General features: G+C 34.8%; 1 protein-coding gene across 1 annotated transcript in view; it reads right to left on the reverse strand.

The window, feature by feature from the left end:
* Positions 1–26,269, reverse strand: part of LOC124355200 (phosphatidylinositol glycan anchor biosynthesis class U protein-like) — a 30,771-nt gene extending 4,502 nt beyond the window's left edge. Inside the window, exons 1-6 of the mRNA XM_046806208.1 lie at positions 25,795–26,269; positions 17,032–17,231; positions 13,791–13,995; positions 10,560–10,791; positions 4,157–4,428; positions 2,860–3,002 (exon numbers count right to left, since the gene is read on the reverse strand). Of these exons, the coding sequence (XP_046662164.1) occupies positions 2,860–3,002; positions 4,157–4,428; positions 10,560–10,791; positions 13,791–13,995; positions 17,032–17,231; positions 25,795–25,924 (1,182 nt within the window). The 5' untranslated portion in view covers positions 25,925–26,269. The remainder of the gene's footprint in view (positions 1–2,859; positions 3,003–4,156; positions 4,429–10,559; positions 10,792–13,790; positions 13,996–17,031; positions 17,232–25,794) is intronic.
* Positions 26,270–26,759: the final 490 nt, after the last annotated feature.

Genomic DNA, 26,759 nt, shown 5'->3' on the forward strand with positions numbered 1-26,759 from the left:
TTTGAAGATATACTATTTGACTGAATACTACATTTAACATTCAAGCAAAATTATCATTCCTCAGAATTAACCATCTTTCATCAAAATGCTGACCGCCTCTCTCCAATAAAATAGACATCATGAATGACCTCCTCACCAACATTCAAACCCAGATATAGTAATTATAACAAATCATGGTCTTCCAAAACAAAAGTTAGAGAACACCCACTTGGAAGGTTATACCATTATCGAGAGCTTCTCTCGAGAAAAACATCAAAAAGGGGGGGGGGTTTGCAATTAGGGTGAAGGATGAAAATAAAAACTTATGTGGTTGGACTCGGTGGAAACAGGCTGAGTCAGGAGCTGATCTGCGAGGGTGTCTTACAGCTAAATTAACAATAGGAAAAAACAAGCCATTTACATCATTGGAATCTACAGACCCAACATCAACTTTGATGCAGCCATAGACATAATATCGCAGACTCTAGAAACCCATCCCTACCTGGAACAGCCCCATAGTGATTTATAGGTGACATCAATGTTAACTGTCTGGAAACAATAAGACAAAACACAAAACTTAAAGAAACCTTAGTCTTATAACACCTTCAAGACTTCAGCTACCACCTACACGTATCACCCCATATAGTTCCACTTCTATTGACATAGTCTGTTCTAACAAACTTCCTACGGATACAAGTAGTCACTATCCTAAACACATTCATCTCTGACCTACAGGGCAAATAGCTACATTTACAGAACCTCAAAACTAAAACACTGACCAAATAACATTCAACAGAACATTTCAGCGACAAGAACTCTCACTTCTTAATAATCTACTGAAACAAGAAACATGGTGTGACGTGCCTAACCCCAGATCATACGGAGGAATCCTATAACAAGTTTTCTGAATACTTTGACAGACCATATGGATATAGCATGCCCTTATGCATCCGTACTCACAAAAAGTCCAAAAAAAAGACAACCTATTAAGAATGACCAAGAAACGATAGAAAAGAGCGCAACCAATTTTCTAGCGGCTCAAGAGGAATATCTACTGACTAGGAACAGAAGAAAACAAAGTTAGAGCAACAGAGAAGAAGAAAATCTATGACCTCTTCACCTCAAGGGCCCACAGAAAACTTATGACATCTGAGTTCATAAATAAGTCTGAAAATAAAAGTAAAGCAATATGGAGTGTTATTAACAAAGAACAATGTAAAAAAACAACAACACCAATGAAACAATACATCTTAAAATCTAATGACACACTAATATCGGCTCCCCTGAATGTTAGCAACACACCTAAATGAATACTTTGTAAACATTACCAAACGAAACACTAGCACAAAGCTGTCTACGATGGGAAATCCTGTTACTCCAGATTACAGACTTCAAGTAAATGACTCTCTTATTCTTTGGCCAACATCTCAAAAAGGAAGTGAAGTTGACTATAAGAATATTGAAAACGAAAAACTAAGCTGGCTTTGATAACATTTCCACAAGATTATTAAAAAACTTGCAGGTGAGCCCCTATTAAAACCCCCTAACTACTATAATCAACCAACTCATTTGCAGAAATGGATTTTTCCATCAAAACTAAAACTGGCAAAAGTCTATCCGAAACTAAAAAAAGGAGACCCAACCCAGGTTACTAACTACTGCCAATCTCTCTACTTCCTTCAATTTAAAAAATCATAGAGAAAATTGTACTGTCCGACCTGGTATTGAATCAAACAAAGACTCAGCAACTAATAATGGGAAGGAAGAAAAGAAGAAGTGCTGGAATTACCGGACGCTGAAAGACATGGACAACATAAAGTACCTTGGAATATTAATTGACGAATCTCTTTCTTGGAGTGACCATATCAAACCAAACTTATGTGGGAAACTTAGCACAATTTTATATGTCCTAAGGCGTTAAAACAAGTTGCTAGCCCAGAAATAGTAAAATGTGCATACTATGCTCTTTTCGAGAGTCACCTGAGGTACGCAATAACTGTCTGGGGTAACTCCTCTAAATTTAACAACTCAAGGGTACTAGTGCTTCAGAAAAAGCAATCCGTATACTAATGGGAACCAGGACCTCTAGAATCGGTGTAGAGGTGTTTTTTTTAAAAACAGCTAAGAATACTAACCTCAGTAGCCCTGTACATCTTTAGAAGTAGTTGCATATGCAAGTCAACAACATCTGACAAGTTGTGACAAGGAAATGACGTCCACACCCTCAACACAAGATCCGCACACGACTACATACTTCCCACCCATCGTCTGACTCTCTACGAAAAACAACCCACCTATGCTGGTGCAAAAATTTCTTAACATCCTGCCACAAGAGTTCAAGAACACCACGGAACAGCAACAACTCCGACGAAAAAAAACTGATCGACCTGGCTTCTTGACCGGCCTTTTTATACAATAGAGGAATTCCTGAAACTGGAGGACTAACTGCCTGACCACATCTCCTCGAACCACTGTGATTTATCCCTCAACTTAAAAAAAATTGTATTTTGCTTAATGACACCATTCTTGTTCAATGATAATGAATAAAGTATATTGTCTATTGTCTACTAACAAATCGAATCAAATTACTCATTATTTTAAATATAATTCAATAATTATAATTTCCTTTTATTTATTTGAATATAGTGTCACATGGGCTGAGGCCTGTGCACCCTGTCACTCCTTTATTACAAATTGTTAACCTTTACAAAAATAATAATCAAATAAAAATATACATTTCATACTAGTAACGCAGCCAATACAGCTGGACTTGAAAAATGTGAGGTATTCCATATGATATTGTTATACATTGCCAATGTAACTGGAATAAGGTGAAAGGTGAAGGGGGGAAAGGAAGACATAAAAATACTACATACGTACCTGAGCAGTGGCAAACGCCAGAGTGACACCAAAGTAGAAGTTAGCATTTGCAGAGCGACTATAGATCCATAGATGCCAGAGAACAGGCGCTAGGACAGACGTCACCAGGAAGAAACAGCCGACCACGAACCCTTGCTGCATATCTGTTGGTAAGAGCATCTTATATTGTGGTTTCACAATATTTTAAAGGTTGCTTGATTTTCAACCTTGTATTAGTGTACACCATGACCCCTTCGGCAGGTCTTTTTTAAAGCTAGTTAAAAAACAAAGGTTTAGTAAAGCCACAATAGAGCTCAGTGTTGATTTTGATAAAATCTTCAAGATTTTTCACTAAAATAACCATAACAAAACCTACACAAATGTATAGTATTTCTATTATGAGATTATTGTTATACATTTTTAAATAATTGCCATCAAACAACTAAAAAATATTGTATATCCAGTTATCGATTTTGCTGTCCTGAGCTGTTCTACAACTAATCACAATTTTAAGGTAACACATCACAATCCCATACACTCAATTTGATATTTTAATAATTATTTAAACCTAAATCTATTTTCCTTTCCTACAATCATAAAAATTAACAATTCCTTTTCAATATTACACTATCAAAATTATTTTCAATCAATGGAGTGATGTGTTAACAAAAATATTACTAGTAAGATGGTTGAGAACTACCACTTGTGTTTCCTACCCCCTTATCCTTCTCCATTTGACTACACTAGACTAGATTTAAAATTGGGCACCGGCCCAAAATTTGTTTAATCCCCCTTAAAACTAGTGCTTGGACACCAACAGTACAACTTTTATTAGGCTGCAAGCCTCAGAGTCAATGCTTTCCTTTTTTAAAGCCCTTTTGATAAACTCTGTGGTGAAGAGAATACATTTAGGTAAAACTCTACCTTTACTACTTCATCAGAATTTCACACGCAGACTTTCAACTTTTCAAATTCTAATTTTTCAAGAAAACCATCAGTGTTCAACCAAAATTTGACTTTTGGAGCAATAAATTTTCGAATCAACCAAAATTTTGAAAATTTTCTTCATTTTATGAACTTGAATAAATTACATTATCCAAATACAGCCAACCAACTGAGTGAAGATCTTACTGTTCTAGTTGGCACATCATGATTAAAACATTAACTTAATTCTATAAACTTTAATTTTTCCATATTTAAATATTGTACAAATTCTAAGAATCTGACACTATTTTAGTTCCATTAGTGACTTCTGACCAAGATTTGAATCATCAATCTTGCGTTTTCCTCTCCGTATTCTGATAGCCAAGTTACTCACAATGGAAGAGATGTTTCCACATCGGCAGCAGGGCAAGGTAGAAGCCTACATCTCCGACGCTGGGGTACGACCGGAACACTGCAGTTAGTGCCGTGAGGCTGGCAGCCAGAAGTACAGGTTCTCGGTACATCCGCAGTGACAGCGGTGCCACATACAGCAGACCCGCATTTAACTGGAATGCGCAGATGAACAGTGCCCGGAAGTGTTCAAACATCTCTGTGAAGAAGTACCAGAAGAGCCCGACGTTGGGACGCAAGTCTGGGATGTTCAGGCTGTGGAAGTAAACTTGATGTAAATAAATTAAATAATTCAACTTTGAAGTTTTACAATTGGCATGACAACCCCATAATCCTTATTCTTTCAAAACTAATCTAGATTAAATTTCAGAATGTGTCTTTGGCAGTGTTTTAAAATATATTCAGTAACTAGATATTTGGAGAAAGGTATAATTGACAGTTGTGAGAGAAAAATGTAGATTATCAATTACCACCGATGGACAGAACTCCTCACGAGGTACAAACTGTGTTAGTGGTAGTAAATATGCACCAAATGTAATTTTTAGTTACAACTAGATGGAATATAGTACTTGTTTTATACATTATAATTGAATAAATATTATTGGGAATTGTAAATAGAACATGCAGCAATTCTTTAATATTAATAAAATAAAAATAAATAAAAATTTGTCACAACTGGTTGGAATTTGGGAGCTGTTCTTGAATATTTGAAAGTAATCTATATTCTTTAGTTTATGCTATGATGAAGAACTATCATTCCTTAATTATAAAGAGAGTTATTTCTGGAAAACATTTTTTTATGAAAAGTTATAACTTAATACAAGACAATACTAAACTAGAAATATAGGTCGTTGAGTTTGCCAGAAAAGTTTAATTTGTATTTGCTTTGGAAAATTGTTAATTTTTAGGTAGATTTTATAAACAAAATCGATATTACAACTGTCCTTGTGGTAGCACTAACAGAAAATTTCTAATAACTTCACTGATCATGACCACCAGAGCCCAAAACCACCACCAGTTCCAAAGTTTATATATATAGAGTGCTATATAATGCAGCTTGTGGAACGATGTGTCCTACAAAATTCTCAAATACGTTGAAACTTGGTACTTAACTTGATCTTATAAATATCTCAGCTAAGTTCTTTGGCTAGATTAGTACATTTTGTTCCAATATGACCGTCCCTAATTTTTGTTTGATTCTCAACTCTGTTATTTATTTAAAAAAAAGTATTTTGACAATCATATAACACTCACTTAGCCTTTTGTTATAAACGCTTATTATTTTAAACAGTGAAAACCTGTAGATGTTCAAATAAATTACTAAACTAAAACCAAACAAGCTTGGCATCTTCCATAAAAACAATCAGTGTTACTTTCAAGATCCAAGATCAAGCATTTTTGACCATGCTGTAACACCTCTCTGTAAATAAATTGTTGCCATTTGTGTTAATGGTAATAACTTAAGTTTAACAATTATAATAAAATAGAAATATATACATCTATGGGTTTACTATTTGAGAACATGATAAAAACTGATTCCTTATTGGAATGACAATGTTGGGATTGTCAAGTCACGTCGCAATGATCTAAGCCTAACTCAGAACTGGATAAATATAATATTAATAATATATTTTCCATCATTATTCTACTCGTCTCTGACATGGCAACCAAAACACTGAAGAAAGAATGAAAAAACCATGATAGAAACTCATAAACTCTTGCTCAACAACATTCTGTGTGTGTGATTGCAAAATATGAACATTCTTAATAATTTTGTTTGACAACAGTATCAAAGACAACCAAAAAGACTGCAACAGCAATCAAACAATCCTACTGTTAAATTCTTTTAGTTCAAGCAAACAATGCTGGGGTTTCTAATTTATCAATATAGAGTCGTTAAGCATTATGTAAGCAGACAGAAGTTAACTAGGAGAGAGCGGGTGTCTGAGCCATTTAAGACGTTGTACGAGGGGTATTAGAAAAATAAGGTTCCCTATGACGCCGAGACAGAATGCGATATGTTGGGAGAAATCTGTCAACACTGTCTTATTCATCAGCTGTCCCTCTCTGTATCCATACCACTCGCGCCTCCCTACGTCCAACAGTGCCGGCCTAGCTGCCTTCGAAGAGGGAGCTTCTTATCGTTGTTACCGCCAGATGCGAAATTCGTGCTGTGATACGTTTTTTAAATGCAAAAAAGATTTCACCTATTGAAATTCATCGTCAGTTAATCGAAATTTATGGGAAAAACTGCATATCTGTTCAATACGTTCGGAATTGGTGTAGAGAATTCAGTGAAGGCTGCATGGAAATTCACGATGAAAACCAAAGTGGACGGCCTTCAGTTTCAGATGGAATTGTTGAAAAAGTTGAGACAATATTGCTTGAAGATCGGAGAATCACCATTCACGAATTTGCTTTGCTTATTCCTGAGATTTCAAACTGAGACGCGCGATCCAGAACCGCCAGAGAGGAAGATTGTCCAGTGGTGTGAGGCTTCTCCATGACAATGCTCGACCTCATGTCTCACGTCAAACTCAAGAACTGCTGACAAATTTTGGCTAGACTATTGTGCCCCACCCCCCCCTACAGCACAGACCTAGCCCAAAGTGATTATCACTTATTCCCAAAATTAAAGAAACACTTGGGTAGCCAACGCTTCAGTACCGATGATGAAGTCAAGGAAGAGGTTACTCGATTCCTCAAAGGATTGGTGACAGAATTCTACAACATGGGGATAGAAAAGTTGGAGCATCGTCTACAAAAGTGTTTGGATAGAAACGTTGATTATGTGGAAAAATAGCTTAAATTTTAAGTTTTAAATTGATGTATAACACTAATTAGAAATATAGATCTGTCTATTTTTAAAAATCGTGGGAACCTTATTTTTCTAATACCCCTCGTACATTTTGTCTTGAGTTAGAAATAGCACAGGTTTCATCCTGCCTATGACTGTTGCACTTTTTATTATTACTGTCGACCTTGTACTGTAACAACCCTCCTTCTTGTTTTGTTTGATAAGATACCCACTCACTCAGGCTATCAACCCATGAGGACAAGCAGAATAAAAGCATGGCAGTTAAAGCATTAATTCAGAAAATTATTTTCACCCTTTATACCAGCAAGCCTAAGAACAATTTCCATAGATTAGTCCATAATAACCTGATTAATAATGTGCAATAAGAGATATAATGAGAATCACATCCAACTACTATCCTACAATGTCATACTAAAATTAACAGCAACACTCCTACCACTGTTTCTATTTAACCTACTCATGTCTATTAAATACTTAAGTTATGTTGCTTAAAAAAATATAATTTTTTTATTAGAAATGTAGCCTTGAAAAGTGTTTGATATCTTATACAATAATAAACCTTTCAACACTTTTTATATATTTTTTATTGTACAATATACATTTTGAATTCAATAAATTCATCTTCACGTACTTGTAGGTTAAGGTAAATGAAGTAAATAAATCATTTAAATTAAATATTTAAAATTGTCATATGTTTACCTTGGTGGCTAAATTTGTGTATTTAATTTATATGTGATCAATTTACATCTTTAAAAAGTCTTTTGGATGATACATTACCTGTTAGAAAATCTTTATCATTTAACCCTAGAATGGTAACGCCTATTTGCCACACATAAATGGTAACGCGTAGTCTCTCAGACTACTTTAGGGAAAAAGTGAATAAAAATTTATAAAAATTAAATTAAAATTAAATTTATTTACAAATGACATTATTTACATCTTAGTGGTCATGTTTCCTGATTTTTGTAGATTTCAGTCTTTATTGGAACACTTTACACACAGCATTCCTCGGTGTTCCAAGCAAATATGCTTATAACATTTTGTGCACTGGAATCGAGTCATTCTCCTTTTTTTCGCTGGGCAAACTGCACAAATCTTCCTTGTTCCTGCTTCTTCAATAACATTTTGAGCCTCAGATGTTGATGGGCCAACGACATCTTCAATGTTGCGTTTGAGATTCCTTGATAAATTTGGCAGTTTTTGTCTTCCCTGAATGTGCGGAGTTGTTAGTTCAACACATATTTCTTTAGCAAATGCCCTTCTTGTCATTGGTTTAATTTTTTTTGACAATGTCTGGTGGACATAAATAACAAATGAGTTGATCAAAATGCTGTTTAACATCCCATAGAAGATACAAAGGGGCCATCTTCGGGTTTTTCGTGAACACGAGATTGAACAAGACATTTCATCAAATGTATCCACTGCACCTTTGGTAGAGTTATAAAACTCAACAATGTCTGGCTTTCCACTTTCATTAATTTTTGCCTGTTCATGTGTTGTGGAAAGAAGAATTACTTGTTTAGATTTTTTTGCCTGGTAGGTAACCATTACTTTTGGCCCATCGAAACAGAATTTTGAGCAACCGGGTTTCTCTTTCATGAGCATGACAGCTGGAATCTCAGGTTTATCCCGTCTCATTGTGCCTACTGTTGTTAATTTGTAGGTGTCAAGCATCATGGTTGATAGAGGAACTGAAGTAAACCAGTTATCAAAAGTTAAGTTTCTGTTTGTGTTATGAACAGGTTTTGAAAGCTCTTTTACAAAGTACATAGCAGAAGGCAGTCTTTCTGTATCCATATTTTTACCAGTATATGGAATGGCATTTACAAGATATTTAGTTTTTACATCACACATCATAAATATCTTTATACCATATTTCGCTGGCTTGTTAGGCATGTACATTCTAAATCCGCAGCGGCCCCTAAATGCCAACAGTTGCTCGTCAATCGTAAGAAATGATCCTGGAGTGTAATATCTTTGGCACAAATTAATAAATTCTTGAAAAATCTCTCTGATAGGGGCAAAGGGATCAGAAGCACAACGATCATCTCTTGTACGTCTGTCATCAAACCTTAAGCAATTTATTAAGAAATCAAATCTTTTATTACTCATAACTGATATGTATCGTGACCCACTAAAATATGGATTGAAAAGCTCCTCAGAACTCAGATGATTGTCCTTTTGTGCTGCTGACAAAACAAGCAAACCAATAAGTGCTTTCAATTCAACTAAGTCCATTTCTTTGACAGTAGAATTTTGGTTTTTATAATAAGACTGTTGTGAACTGATTTCCTGGTTTGTATGTTTTAATATTTTTTTTAGAATGTTATCATTTAAAAACAAGGTAAATGCTTCAATCGGACTTGTTATTTGATTTGCCTCATTTTTAGGTTTTTGTGTGAAATGAATCACATTCCGAGCAGGTGTCCGTGTTCTTGAAGGGCCTGAAGGTTGGGCTGACCATTTATGGCGATTTCTACCTCTCAAATTAGTTCTAGGCAGTCGCACAATATTGGGATGAGAGGACCTTTCAGGGCCTGGAAGCTGAATGTCATTACCGGTACTAGTATCACTGTCAGTATCAGGGGTTTGACAATTGAGGGATTCTTCCGGCATTAGCCTAGGCCTACCTTGCTCGTTTGCTCCTTCTTCATCGGAGGGATTATAGTCTGGGTCGTCGTCGGTGTTATCAACCTCACTAAGAGTATCATGTTCAGAAACCTCATCCACTTGCTCTCCGACAGAAAACGTTTCATCATGATCACTTTCTTGTTCATCACAATCACTTCGTTCAAGTTCAAATAGTATTTCTCTTATTTCAAAACTAGTGTTCAATGGATCAGCCATGGTTACTTGACCATCCACAGTAAAAATTACCACAAAAACTAACACTGCAAACGCACAAAACAACTTTTCATATATTTACTCAGGAACAAAAAAGTAACGTAAACGGTAACGCGTAGTCTACCAGACGACTATGGGCTCACTGAAATGAACTGAGTGAATGAAACAAAATGGAACCCTATTCAGCATTGACCTTGGCTGGCAGGGGGAAGGTATTGGTGGTGGGGGGTCGGTCACGTGATGCACCTGCCACCTGGACCGGTTTTTCTAGCTTGCGTCGTCTGAGAGACTACGCGTTACCATTCTAGGGTTAATAGTATATTAGGATTAATTTTGGCACTTTTGTAAAATTTCTAAATGTTCTAAAGTTGACAATAGATGACTTTTTTTGCATGTGTGTAAAATTTCAAGATTGTTTTCCATGTTGGTGTTATTTAAATGATCAGCATTTACCTTAACCTACAAGTACCTTAAGATGAATTAATTGAATTTAAAATGTACATTGTACAATAAAAAATACATAAAAAGTGTTGAAAGGTTTATTATTGTATATTATAATATTTTTTAATTAAATTATTCATGCAATTGTAAATCAAATCTAGATGTGTGGTGAACTATTGGACAAAAATCTGAATTTCAACTCCCTAAAATGGGATGGGTATCTAAGCTGTAATTAGAATATTTACGGAAGTTTCACAAAATTTATAACAAAATCTATACTAACATAAACCCATATGTGGCATAGAGGAATGCCCAGCTGTCGTTGATGCAGTGGCAGAGATACAGCAATCCCAGCAGAGGTGCTAGAAACAACGCAACTAGCAGCAGGACATGTCCTGACATGTTTGATGGGTGGGATTGTGCTGTCAAGATACAAGCAGGCACCAACAGCGTGACTGGGTACAGTGACTGTAGTGTTGACAGGGCCAGGGATAGCCCACAAACAATTGGGTTGCCTGTACAGAGACATCACATTAATTGTCTGTACATAGTTGTAATGTGGGGTTCATAAACTATACATTAAAAAGTAAACATATCATTTTTAATATCTTGTCTCCCAGTTTAAAAGTTCTATATCGCTGTAGCTGTTTTACCTTACTTGGAGCTATTTTTAACCCTAGAAGTGGCAGGCGCCAGATATACGGCGTGGTCGGCCGTCGTATAAGTGGCAGCACCGGAATTCCGGCCCGATTACGTTGCGTCACATTATGTTATTTTTGAAAGAGTAAATATAATCTGATTGTGATAAAAATCATATATTTGGAAAGATGAAGAATCATACTTTACAATGATAACATATTTTATTAGGTTTTATACTATTTATAGATATCCTCTATGGATATATATAAACAGTTGTGCAGCAGACATCTGGCCCGCCCGTACAACATATGTTTACTTTCTATTGTTGTTCCAAGTCCATAGTTTGGAGTTTATTTCAGGTAGTTATTACTTATGAGCTAAATAATAGTATATTACACATATTTTTGTAAATAATCTGTGATAAAATGAGTGAAATCTTAAGAGATAGATCAAGTGACTTGAGAGAACTGCTATTCAAACTGCTTGAGGAGCTGAATTCTACACTTGTATATATTGTAAATATAGGTATGTAACATCAATACATTTTATATTTATTTTTTTAGTTGATTTATAACCAAAATGATTCATAAAAATGGTTTTAGGGTATTGAATACCTTATATGTCAATATGTAGATATCGGCTTTATGTCTTACCCCTGTGCATAAAAAATAAGTGCTTTGGCCAATTTCCGTAAAAAACACAAAAAGTGTAAATATGGATTTTAAAAGTCATATAAAATATATATTTCTGATATCACCAATAAATTCTAGATAAAATGTATATATTAGAATAAATTGTTTTTTTATACGCTTGAAGTCAAGTACAAAACGGAATCTGAGGATAAAATTTAATTTTTTTACTTTTTTAAATCTTTTTGCCGCATTAAAAATTTATGACAAGAAAAATATTTGTTTTTCTGTAGAACATGTTTCTCTGTGTTCTTTTATAAAAAAATGATGTATAATATTTTAAGTTTGGTGCATTAATTGAGGTAGTAATATATATTAGAAAAATACACGAACAGTTGGCCTAAAACACCATGCCACTACAGAGAATTTACAATGCCACCTCTACGGTTAATATGAAAACTAAATCTTTTTTGTGCTATAGTTCGTTAATGTTATTAACCCTCCTTCAATCTGGTGTTAGATGGTTATGCGCCTAGTGAAGACTGCCTCCATTTGGGAATCCACAGCTAATTGCTTCATGAACAGGTGCTTACTCTTATATTTGTTATATTTCAAATATAAAAACATCAATATGACTGAAGAACTATTAAAAATTATGGAATACAAGCTATAATTTTTCTTCTTTATTTGTTTTTGTTCTTTATTTGTTTATGCCATGATTTCAACGGACGTTAAGTTCAACTTATTTCTGTCCCAAATTAATTCATTTTCAAAGCATAGTCCTCTTTCCCTTTAAAAATTTGTTTTTTCCAACAACCTTGTAAACAAATATAGTTGTACATAAACAATTAATTTTATCACAAAAACATTCTCTAGTTTCTACTTTAAACAATGGTGTACATGACATAATATTATTTTATCTTTCTTTAAATACCTTTGCATGGAATCAGCAATCAAGAAACTGAAAACACACTCTGCGTTGTTTCGACATCAGAGACACTTTGTCTCGACTACAAGTGCAATCTAGATGAAGAGGAGTTCTCATTATCTCATCATGTGCACAATTGAGTGCACTACAATGTCTTAGAGACAATGCCAAAAGGAAAGCAAATGTAGATAAACTAATCATTCACATTGAATCATAGCTTTTCACCATAGCTACGTTATTTTTCAGTATTTTACCAATATTTTTAACTATTCATCGGCATGTGCTGTCATTAAGTTAATTTTGAGTTATCCTGGAGGAAAACTATATACAACGGTTTTCTAACTTTTTAGATGCACCATAATGTTTGTTATTGTTTGTGTAAGTTATAGTTAATTAGCCTTAATTTGCATTATTAAGACATATTTTTTAAGAGGTTAAATGTAAGAAAGGACCATATGGTCCTAATTTCACCTCAATAAAGAAGTGTTTCTTTATTCTCACAGTTAGCTATTTGGTTAGAGCGCGCCGTGTGTAATGTACCAATGAAAAGAACTATGTACTGTAACCTTTGGTAGCGAAGTGCTACATGTGAATATTCCTGTAGCTATAGTATACAATGTTATACTTTGGCTACCAAGTGGCGTATTGTCTAAAACGTCTGAACAAAAATTATACAATACTACTGTAACCTTTGGTAGCGAAAGTGCTACATGTGAATAGTACTGTAGCTATAGTATGCAATGTTATACTTTGGCAAAAAAGTGGCGCATTGTCTAATGTTGGAACAAATACCACACAATAATACTGTAACCTTTGGTAGTAAATGTGTTACATGTGGACATTACTATAGCTATTTTTACAATGTTAACACTTTGGTTACCAAGTTCGAAGTGACTAATATTTGAATAAAAAACCACACAATAGCGAACCTTTGGTAGTAAATGTGTTACATGTGGACATTACTATAGCTATTTTTACAATGTTAACACTTTGGTTACCAAGTTCGAAGTGACTAATATTTGAATAAAAAACCACACAATAGCGAACCTTTGGTAGTAAATGTGTTACATGTGGACATTACTATAGCTATTTTTACAATGTTAACACTTTGGTTACCAAGTTCGAAGTGACTAATATTTGAATAAAAAACCACACAATAGCGAACCTTTAGTAGCAAGTTTGTTAATTGTATGGTGTAAAAGCCAAAACTATATTTTACACAGTAGAAGGAAGAGAATGGTATGAGTAGGCTAATAATTCTCAAAATGGTAAATTTGTATTATCTGCAGGTACAAAAAAATAATGTTTATAAACATACCGTGCAACATTGTGTAGTAAAAGATTCCAAGACAGAGGTTCGCAAAGACAGTGGTTGTCTGGGCAGCACAGCTCAGTATTGTGTAGGGGTTGAAGAGATATGCAGACACAACGTATATAGGAGCCATACGTAACTCTTCCTCAACTAACAACAGCTTCTCCACACCAGGAGCATACTTGTGCTGGTCTTTGCTTTGGCGCACCAGCTGTACATCCCATGGTAGATTAATACACATTATTTTTACATATAACACAGAAACTATTTAAATAGACAATCAATCACAAAGTCGTCATAAGTGAAATTTCTTACAAAATAATTCTTTGGTCTTAAAAGTTTGATCAATTGCTGTAAAAAAAATGATTGGCTTCTATATCTTGATATATAAAGTGTTGTTTGTTTGCACTAAGAGATTCTGGACCAACAGATTATTGATTTTTTTCAGTTTGACATAATTAAGCCTTTTAGTGTCAAAGCCCGTATACTGTATTCAGCAGAACTGCATAATAATAAAACAGATTATAAACTGCAGAAAAATGTGTTTATCCATATAAATACGGACGTTTGCAGTAAAAGTTCTACTGCAGCAATGTTTTTATGTATTATGAATTTGTTCCGGTACATAAACAATCAGAATAAAACAAATTACAAGAAAAAAAAGGTAGCAATTTTGTAAGGTTAATTACAAGGTATTTATTATTATTTAATCAAAATGTATTTAAAACAACACAAAAAATTAACATGTAGATTTTTAAAACAAATAAAACTTTTCCAGTTGTAAAAATATTTATCAAAACTTTTTATGTTAGTATTTAGTTTAATTTTATTTTTCAATTGATATTATTTTTTTAGTGGAATAATTTTTTCAAAGTGCCATCTCTCATGAGAAGCTGAAAAGATATGTAAGTAAATAATTATATTTATTATTTTTTAAATTAAATTATATTTACATATAAGTTTTGTTAATGATTTTCCATTGTACTTAAGTTTATTTCTAAATAACATTTTTCTAATTTAAGTGTAACTTATACAAACACAAGCTCAGGAACAACAATATAAGATAAACTTTGACAATAACTTTAAAGAATACCACCAACTTCACGTTCTTAGACTATGGCAACTTCATATACAGCCGACTCTCGATAATTCAAACATTCGATAATTCAAAACTCTTGGTAATTCGAACGAAAAGGCCGGTCCCTTGAAAAACTCTTGCTATTTCGAAATTTGTCAATGCATTTTGATACACTCGGTATTTCGAACTTACCGCAGAGGACAGACTAATTTTGAACACGCAGTAATTCGAAGTCTTGTCGGCGGAACTCTCTATAATTCGAAATGACGTAAACGAATTGAGGTTAGGCCGATACAGAACACGCAGTAATTCAAAGTTCACTCGACAGAACTCTTTGTAATTCGAATTGAGAGTCGGCCGGTGGGAAACACGCATTTCAACTTATTCCTGTCATAACAAGAAACTTTGCATCCTGTGTCCCAGAGCATACTCTTTGCAGTGTTGGTTATGTTTGCGCCGTGTTGTGTGGAAGTGTGTTTGTTGTGTGTAAGAAGTGTTTGTCGTGATGGCTACTAAGCAAAAATATAAATATCTTTCTCTTTCGGAAAAGAAAGAAGTGATCACGGCGGTAGAAAGTGGTAAAGCGAAGTCGGAAGTTGCAAAAACATTTCAAATCCCTGCGAGTACCTTGTCTACCATTCTAAAAAATAAACAAAAAATAGTTGAAGTGAGTTCCGTAGCAGGAAGAAAAAGAACGACAAAAGGTGAATATCCTAGATTAGAAGAGTGTTTAGTCACATGGCTTAGACAGTGTAGAGGTAAAAATGTTCCTGTTGGAGGTTCGCTTTTAAAAGAAAAGGCAAGGCATATGCTAAAGAGCTTGGCATCCCCAGCTTTGCAGCAAGCGAAGGCTGGTTGACTAATTTCAAAAAAACGTAATGGTATATTTTTTTAAAAGGTTTGTGGGGAAAGCGCTAGCGTTAGCGACAGTGTGTGTTCCGATTGAATCATTAGAAATTAATGTTCTTTAAGTTTTGTTAGTTTGCCGTGTGACATTGTGTGTTTAATAAAAAAACTCTTGGTAATTCGAATAGTTTTCTTTTCCTCTCAATAAATCGAAACTCTCGGTAATTCAAAACTCTCACTAATTCGAATTTGTTTGCATGTCCCGCCAATTTCGAATTATCGAGAGTCGACTGTATTTATTTTTTTTTTAAAACTAAGGGCATTTTAAAACTTGGAAAGAAACTTACAATTAATTTCACCAAGAAATATAGAATCTAGTTTGAAGTGCCTGGGTTTTTTTACCTTATATCACACTATAAGAAACAGGTATCTATGACTTTAAGAAATGTTATTGGTCAATTATAATAAAGCATACAAGATAATGTATACTTAGTGCCAACTGGCATGTTAATACATTATTTCAAATTTCATATTGGTAGAAATGAAAATCAAAAAGTGTTGTATACAAAACAAAAGAATAACGTTCAGCTATAAGATAACATTATACTAATTTCTAATCAACTTCTTTAAAAGAATATATACTACATGTTTCATAAATACGATAAATTTATATTTCCATATTAAAAAAAAAACTATGTATACGATACCATAAAGTTGTTCTATAGCCCCTTGCTACATGACAATAAATAAATACATAGCACAATACATAAATTGCACATGTATTTGTAACTAAAGATTACACTGCCAGCAAGTATTCTGTATGGTATCACCAGTCAACCACACTCAAGCTGGTCACACTAAGAGCCTATTTAAATTTGCATTTGTTTGAAGTCACCAAAAATTGATTGTTATTTTGAAAATAAAACAAAAGTAATTATTTCGGAAAAAAAGGACTGAGGTAGGCCTAAAAATGTTTTATTTAACACCTTTTGATTGAAATCTTCTTGATAGTAATGAAATATACTACTGACACAGTATGCTCCTGAGCAAATAAAATATAAGGCATTCTAAAGAGACATACCACATGGACAATAGTAAAAAAGAAAAAAAAAAACAATCTGATGGAATAAAGAGAAGTTCCTGATTGTCTCAATATAGTTCAGTTTTATGTCAATAGATTGCAGCAATCTGAAAAGAAACAAGGATAAATAGGACTGTGGCGTAAAATTTTTAAGTAAAGAAAAGACAAATCTAGACTAAATGATCGGGTCTCTTTAATTAGCCTCTTGATTGCACAAGAGCTAAAACGTTGCAGTTACTTACCAAGTCAGCCATGCACTTCTTAGCTGCCTTATACAGTAAATAGCCGGTAATCAAGTCACAACATATGAACACCAAATGCAGCCATCGAGGAATATTTACAATCATCCAGTGAAAGATAACCAGTCCCAGTGGAGTTTCATGAAACATGTCTCCGATGTACGGATCCGTCCCCTCATTGTACAGCATCACTCCTTCTGTTACTAAATCATACACACTCGCATTAGAGTTTTCTCAAGACATCTTTTCATTTAAAGTACAGTATAACCAAACTGTAACCCTAGATCTGGTGTGGCCACATGTATACATGTTAAATTCAATAGTTTAGGAATTTCTAGTTGATATTTGGTTTGCTGATTCGATTGTTGTGGTGGCCGCTTTTACCACAGCTTTTTATATAATATGTTTAAATGAGAGTATGAGTTTTCCTATCTTTTTAGAAAGTTAATTAGTTTTTACTATATTTAAAAACCATGTCAAGGGTAGGGTACGATAAGCGGTTCCGGTTTTTTTATATCAAAGAATGTAATTACCGATACCTAATATTCGCATTTCAAATCCTAGACTATTAATCTATATAAAAGTATCTATAGTCCTAAATAACAATCGTATGTTTTAAATTAAAATATGAACTTAATATTTACGCTGATGAAACAAATTATTACAACCAAAATTAGGAAAACTGAAGGCGACCATATTTGCTCCTCTCACAGTTACAGTTGTTTCTTTCCCACAAATTTCACATAACGGGTTTTTCGGTACGAGTCCAACATGTTGAAGCCATGTAAAACATGTCTTATCATCTTTCAAAGCAATGTCTTGCAGTTTTCTAAAATTGACTGCCATTTTTAATAATCAAATGTTACTTATGTAAAATATAAATATTACCTTCCGTATATTATTTGAAAGTGTTTACAGTGGTTGATATAGATTACTTAAGTTCATTGTTAAAAATAATTAATCAGTATCGATTAATTATATCAATGGTTATGATTAAGTAATATCGTTTGCCAATTTCGATATAAAAAACCGGGTCCGCTTATATTACCCTACCCCATGTCAATGTCAAATAAAATTTACCTAGTAGCTAAAGAGTTGATTTAATTACAAAATGAGACTATTGGCCTCTCGGTAAATGTTTAATTTAATCACTTGACAATATTTCTTGGTTTTTTTAAAAGAAAAATGTTTACAAATAAAATTTTAAACAAAACAACAAACTATGAAAAAACTGAATTTTTAAAAAGCACTAGTAATTCAATGGGCTAGGCCTAACAGTAATTGCTCTGGCCATCAGTGCGGGTTACGGCCCCCCGTGTTGATAGTGACAAACGAAGTCTCTTGATCTCGATACTATCTAGTATCGATCAGTAAAGTATAAAATCCCAAAAAGCTGATCACTAACCTCTATTCTATGTAGTAGGGCAATGACGAACATGGCCAGTACTATAGTAGTACACACACAATTTAAATTCACATTAAGAAATAAATGAAAACAATACGTCTTTTCTGTCCATTGTGACACAATAACTGATAGTACACATTAAAATGCACTCACGGCACAAACTTTTACATTGAATATACAGAATAACAACACTCACTGGCATTAAAAAAGACATAAACATTTTACTATTTCTGTTTACAAATGAATGTCTTTCTTTCTTTCTTTCTTCTTGTTTGCTGAATTTCAGCAGGTTCTGCTTACTTTGAGCATGGAACCTCGATAAACATTCTTGTATGTATGACCAGTTTTTTTTTTTTTTTTATATATTACCTTATTTATAGATTTAAGAAAACTTACAATTTCCAGTATTATTTCCATATCAAAACTCGTTAAAAGATCTTTCAATATATAAGGTGGATCTATTTTCTTCGCTTTCAGTTTAGTGAGCAATTCATGTCTGAAGTCGTTATATTGCACACAATCAAAGATTAAATGTTGAAGACTTTCTATGGAACCTGCATTGCATTTGAGGCATAACGGAGTGAAATAACAATTTATCTTAAATAGGGTTTCATTAACCCAAGCATGTCCAATTCTTAGTCTATTTATCGTTACTATTTTATTTCTACTCAGTTTGTAATTATTATACCATGGGGAGGGGCTATCAGGGGCAAGTAGTGATTGTTTAATTGCGCCAACAAAATCTTCCAATGACACTTTAAAATCTGTTGGTTCTTCACCTGCTTGGGTTGCCTCTTTTGCCAGCCTATCTACATGTTCATTGGGACCTATCCCCACATGACTTGGTACCCATTGAAAAGTGAAGTACATATTACCTCTCATCATGCAGATTGTAATGGCTGATGCCAGATTTTCTTCATAATCTGCTGAACTTGCTGCCTTTATGGCTAGTATAGCAGCTTTTGAGTCAGAACATACTACAATGTTATCATAATTTTGTTCGTTTGCTATTTCAACAGCTTTCTTTATGGCATACAGTTCTGCTGAATAGCTGGATGCCTGGTTTGGAAGTTTATATTTGCATTCTATTTTTAAGTCCTGTATATACACGGTAGAGCCTGCGCCATCCTTGCTTCGTGAGCCATCAGTGTAAATTCTTAGATAGTTTTCATATTTCTTTCTCATTAATTCTAGAAATAATGCTTTAATGGCTTCTGGTGGGAGTAATGATTTTTTCCCAACTGTGTCATCAATCTCTAGTTCAAATGATTTGTCAAAAAGCTCAAAGAAGTGGCATGACAACCAGTACCAAAATAACAAAGGAAAAACTACAAATAATCTTCACCATGGAGATAGAAACTGTGACCAAAATTATAAAAACAACAACAAAAATATTGAAAACCACTTAAATTATGTTCAAATGCAGTTGTTACACTAATCTTCCTGCTCAAATCTGCTGCAGTATAAGCGGCCACCAACACAATCGAATCATGATTATCGACTATACATATCTTAGAATACATATCAGACCTATAGATATTCATATTTAATCATTGCCAACTGTTTTTATTTGATTTACGTAGCAAGTAGACTAGTGATGTCATCACCAGCTGTTTTTTAGTTCATTTATGTAGTGAGTAGGCAGTGACAGTGAACAATGAATGTTTTAAATAGTTACAAGACAATGACCTGGCTCCTTTAAATCTGAAGCGTTGTTTGTAGAGAGAAGATGAAAAACCAGAATGAAAGGTGAAAATCAAATAGTGTTTCGCTCCAAGAAAAGTCAGAACAAACACAACGTATCAAAAAATGCACTTGATAAGACCTTTTTAACATTCAAATTTGGTATTATGAATATATACTGTAAATTTTCGTACTATTTTAGTTTTAAATCAAACAAACTTGACTTTTAATTTAATGAATGTAGTTTAGACAGCATCAGTACCTGCAGAAATACTATTTCAGATTGGCTAAAGTAATTGTACGCACTACACTGCTCAAACATAGTTTAAATTAAGTTTAGTTATTTTATATAATCTGAAACATATTCATTTCTTTCACATATAAAAGTAGGTACTTTGGGATTATACCGACCACACCCAGACATGAATCGTTATTTGACATTTTGCTTCTACTGATTACTAGATTAGCGTAGAAACAATATTTCGTCAATATAAAACAGGGAATTGTCTTATCGCAAAACCCCTCCCCATCCTCAGACAGAGGTCCAAAGTCGAGCGGTCTAGAAGATAACGTGATTGCAGAATCTCGCCGCCTGTTCAGCTGGTGCGTCGCTTTGTACTTCCCATGTTTTACCCGTACATTTCTCCAAATACAAAAAATCAACAAAAACAAACATTACCAAACAAAACTAAACTCTTTATTGAAAAAAAAAAAAAACACTCAAAGGTTTTATTTATTTATTTCAATGGAAGAAAAACCCAATACATCAGAAAATATACAATGAAAAATTTACAAGTGGTGGCTAACATGCATAAACTAATGAATGACTAGGAGCTACGTATTACTTACAAACAAGCACATAATTAATTTATATCAAAACAAACATCCGTAAGTTACCAGTCAACAACAAATGAAAAAATAAATATTTAGAAAGAAAAAAAAAAGATAACAGAATTAATATCTATGAAAAGATAACAATTTATATAAAAATCTGAAGTTATAGAAAAGAATAATAAATACATTTCCAAAGAATCACAGCAGCGCATCTACATATACACACACACACACACACACACACACACACTAACGGGTAAGATACTTGAACGAATCATCCACCAGAGGATTGAGGCGATAGTCGATCCACTCCTGGCAGACAATCAATACGGTTTTCGAAAAGGACGATCAACCCTGGATGCGATCAACCTGGTTGTAAACACGGCCAAGGATGCAATCGCAGGAACTAGGTGGAAGCGTGGTTACGAAGAAATACTGTCTAGTGGCCGCTTTAGACATCAGGAATGCATTCAACTCCGCAAACTGGGATCGGATCATGCAAGCCCTACAAGAGAAGGACGTGCCAGAATACCTATTGCAGGATAGTGGCTAGCTACTTCACGGATAGAATCCTGAAATATGACTCAAAGAATGGCCCAACAGAATATGAAGTTACTGGAGGTGTTCCACAGGGCTCAGTTCTTGGTCCTTTGTTGTGGAATATTATGTATGATTGGCCTCCTAAGAATACCACTACCAACTGAAGCAAAAACTTGCAGCATTTGCAGGTGATGCACCCGTAGTGATTGTCGCGAAGCATCTTGAACAGATTAAAACTAATCTTCGACATCATATTTAGACGTATTAACCTATGGATGGATATGATGTACTTGGAGCTAGCCAAGCATAAGAACCGAAGCAGTGCTTATTACCGGCAGAAAAGTAATGGAAACTGTCAAGCTGAATGTCCGGCGTACAAGAAATCACATCACAACCATTTATTCGATATCTGGGAGTGATGCTTGATGCCCGACTAAACTTAAGCGGCAAGTAGACCACGCGAGTGCCAAAGCATCAGTAGTAAGAGCAAGCCTATCACGGCTCATGCCTAACGTTGGAGGCCCAAAGCAGTGCAGAAGGAGCTTACTTTCGTCAGTTGTCACCTCGGTGCTGACTTATGGAATCTCCATCTGGGCGGATGCCCTTGAAGTCCAAGAGACAAGAAGAAAAGTCGCATCCATCTATCGACTAAGCGCCTTGAGAGTGTCCAGTGCCTTCCGCACAGTATCAGAAGAAGCGGCGTGCGTTATTGCCGGAATGCTGCCTGTCCGAGTGCTAGCCGAAGAAGGCGAGCCCTCTATCAACGACGAAAATCATCTGCGTCGAGTCCTTGATGAACTTAGGACAGAAGAACGGCAGTATAAGTATACGCCGTTGGCAAGCGCAGTGGGATGCCGCGGAGAAAGGTAGGTGGACGTACCGCCTAATACGACAACTGGATGCCTGGCTGAAATAGAAGTCACGGAGAGGTCAATTACTATATGACACAAATACTATCAGGACACGGTTTGCTTCCGAGCATATCTCGATCGCTTTAAGCACGATAATTCGCTGTAGCGTCCGTCCTGTCCTGGAGTCCTCCGAAGATGCAGAAACACGTATTCTTTATGTGCCCTAGATTCAGTTTGCAGCGTGACAACCTGGAAACTATTCTTAACCGGACACTGCATCCAGAAACACTAGTAGAAGCTATGCTGTCATCGAAAGCTACATGGGACGCCACCAGCACATTCGCCATGGAGGTGCTGAAAGAACTAAGGTCTATTGAAAGGCAGAGGTACAAACTCCGCAATAACTAGACGAGAAGAAATGACTTCAACCACCTGATGAAAGAGCAGAAATGCTAGATTCTCTCCCTGCGATGTAATGCCTAACGGCGGTTTCCACAGGGATTCAGAGACTGGAGTATAGGGGAAGTTTTTTAGTCGGTATTAGCATTGGCCTACAGTCACCAGTCAATGTTCGAGTCCGGCATACCCAGGCAAAACACCTAAGCCTGGCATGCGGAAATGCATTTTTTTCACAACCCCTAAAAAAAAAAAAAAAAAAAAACATAGATATATAATAAATAATAATAACAATAATAATATCTATAACAAATGTCGCTAATAATATATAATTCAACAAAAATCAATAACCATAAATGACGCTTGCAATTTCTATAATACCAAGGCATTTACAGTTTTTCTTCCTGACCACAGTGACACTATCAGCGAAGAAGTCCACGTGAGGAGATACTATGTTTCCAAGACGTTGGATACGTATGAGGGTACTATTGGCTTCATAGTTCGAACCAACGTGACGTCTGCCGAATAGTTCTGAAGATCTCGTACCCATTGGACAGCGAAAGAAAACTCCTCTCAAGATCTCTGGACAAACAATGCCGCCAGTGATAAGTTTGTGCAGAAACATAACCCCCTGGATACTCCTTCTGTGGTTTCCAGGGAACAAAGTCCCAATTCCTTCCTCGATAAGCCGCAGCGGTACGTCTCTGTAGGCGAATCCCAGCCTACAACCAAATAGACGAATGAATTTGTCTTGTATAGATTGAATCTGGCGCACCAAAGTTACTTGATGAGGAGACCACATGACACAACTATACTCAAGCAGAGGTCGAACTAGTGTGCAGTATAGCGTCCCGAGTACAGTAGGATCATGAAAGTCTCTGGAAGAGCGAGTTATGAAACCAAGAGCCTTAGCAGCTCTGGCACAAATGTTGTTAATATGTTCGTGGGGGGTTTAGTCTTCACTCAGAACTATGCCAAGATCTCGACAATGTTGCTTCTTGATAATAGGGCACCGTCAAGCGTAAATTGAAATATATGGGAGACTTGGTTCGATGAAATGTGATACAAGAGCTTTTATTTATATTAAGCGTCATATCATTTTTGACGACACAACTCTTGACTGCATCCAGGCCACACTGAAGATTCAAGCAATCGACTTCACTTTCTACGGAACTGTATAGTTTAAATGTCGTCGGCGAAAAGAAGAGAGTCCACCTTAATGATGTCAACAATGTCATTGATGAAGATGTTAAATAAAAGGGGTCCCAAATGCGAGCCTTGAGGTACTCCTGATGTAACGACGAACTCAGAAGAAAGGGATCCAAAAGATTTTACCACAAGTCTTCGATTAGACAGATAACTGCCAATCCATTCAAGAAGGTACCCGACAACACCGTAAGCTTCCAATTTGGCCAGAAGATGGGAATGACTAACTCTGTCATTAATACAAGCTTGTTTTTCGTTCTTGATCACACTCCACCACCCAAAATGCGAGTGCCTCCGGCCATCAGTGCAGGCTTCGGCTTGGTGCTGCCCCACGCTGATGTCGATAAAAGAAAAACATCCCTCGAGATAGTACCTATCAGTAAAATATCAAATTCTAGAAGGGCTGATCAGAAATATAAATTAAATTGTAATGGAAAGGCAATTATGTACCGTGCAAAAGCTTAAATAATCATGATGCCGCCGCGGCCTGCCGTAATCGGGATTCTCGAGAAAGATAAGATAACAGCGACAACAATACTGATCACAATGCCTGGAAATGCTTGTAATTTTGTAATTAAAGAGGTGTTTTTTCGTTCTATCATGTTTGTTTCTATAAAATTTATATTTTTGTGTTTCTTCACACGGGTGGTGGTCGTATAATCCCAAAGTACCTAAAAGTATAGCTTAACTAATACGTTTTTAAAAGCCTAATATGTAATTCAGTTTGACATTATTGCTCCAAAATTAATTTAGAGTAAAATCGTAGTATTTAAAGTAGAATGTACATGTCTTTGTTTCACAAGGAGTAAACAAGTTTATCCTTGAAAATAGTAAAAGATATGTAAATGTTATTGTTTTGTTTATAAAATTTTATAAATATAGATAGCACAGACATCGATGATTTGATTGTGTTAGTGGCCGCTTATTATACTGCAGCTACATGTGCATATGCATACTGTCAAGAAAAGACTGATGATTCTGCCTTACATTGATTGACCTGATACCCTATTATCCCCTCTTTTTATGCTTAACCCTTAATAGTTTGTTATCCTCCTCCACACAGAAATCCTGATTTCTCTCAATCTCCTAAACTGGTGGACTAATTGGAGTGTAGAGTACGATAAGCGGACCCGGTTTTTATATTGATTAGTACAATCATCAATATTTAATATTCATTGATCGAATACCCGTTTATAAATCATATCAACATATTTATAGTCATAATAACAATCATATTTTAAATTAAAATAATTAATATAATGCTCTTAGAGATAATCTTATAAATAATAAATGAGTAATATTGTTTGCCAATACTGATATAAAAAACCAGGTCCACTTATCGTACCCTACTCTAATTGGGATGTAACCTAATATTAAAACATGTTATTCGACCACCTTAAAAATGTCTGGAATTGAACGTAGGCCTATACTATTTTAAGAAATCATTAAAAGTTGTTTTAGATAATGTGGTTTAAGCAAACATTATCCGGCCTTTTCCTCTTCCACAATGAGCACCAGTCCCAGGGCCTAGTTTGTAACAATTCATCTATAGGCGACTCGTGTTGTCAGTTACAGTAGGCTAACTAATTTTCACACATGCTATTGGTGGGCTCAAGAAAGTTCTTATCTGTTCATCATTCTATTCATTGATATAAAATCAGTTTTTTGCAGCTGTTTCGAAAATGGATAAACTTATTCAACTTTGCCCCTCCCTATCTGTTTCCATAGTTTGGAAATGGAATTTGTCTAAGAATTAATTATGAAGATATGTTTCTGTAATCAAAACCACATGTAGGTCTAATGCAGACTTTGAAATTTTGAAAGATGCACATAAACAATCATATTACTTACCTCTTTTCCACGAATTGAGAGGTGTGGAAATTTCCACTCTATCAGATATAACCTGTTTGTAGTCTGATAAACTAAGCCAAAGTCTTATAAGAAATGCAACCAAAAACTCCAAACATAAAAGGAACTCCATTTTTTATTTGTTATATAATTAATATTTAAATCAGTAACTACTGTTATTATTGATAATGGGCTGTAATAAACTATGCCGGTCAGCCTTTAAGGAGTGGTTCTATTCTATCTCTCACTTCACACAGAAAATATTTATGGCGTAATGGTAATTCGTTACTGATGATATTAAACATCATGAAGAAACATCATTTTCAATCTAATTAAGAATTAAGTTTTAAGTAAATTTCAACAATAGTTATAATTGCATGAATCACTACAATCCTAACGAACATTTTCACTGCTAAGTTGTTTTGTTTGAGAACCGAAACTACTGACTAGGCAGACAATTTGACAATTTAACTTCACCGCCTTCTGTAGCAAACATGATATGGTTAAGTTTTTCTTTCGTTTGCAAGTAAATCTTTTTTACTTTATTTGCTCAAAAGGCGAGCTTTAAACTCTTTTCCCCAAAGCCAATACACTTTAATAACATGATAATTTTTACTTTTAAACCTCCATTAAAAATAAAATTACAATATTGTGATACTATAATAGTATTTTAACGTATTGTATAAGCATGTATAAACGTTGTATCAGCCGTTGTTATGAGAAATAAATAACTGAATATATATTATTGTACGTACCTAGTGGTGTAGCTAGAGAATTAATATTAATCTATACTTTCAAATTTTGAAATAAAATATTTTAAAACAGTAAAAAGTTAATAGGACACAAATAAATTAGATAAGCAATTGAAAAAATATGCTATGACATATATATCAATAATAGAAATATGTAATTATTAGCGTTAGGTGAAGGCCTAATCCTAAATAATCTAACCATGTTGATTGGGTTAT

Source organism: Homalodisca vitripennis, chromosome 2 (assembly GCF_021130785.1).
Source record: "Homalodisca vitripennis isolate AUS2020 chromosome 2, UT_GWSS_2.1, whole genome shotgun sequence".
NCBI classification, from domain to species: Eukaryota; Metazoa; Arthropoda; class Insecta; order Hemiptera; family Cicadellidae; genus Homalodisca; species Homalodisca vitripennis.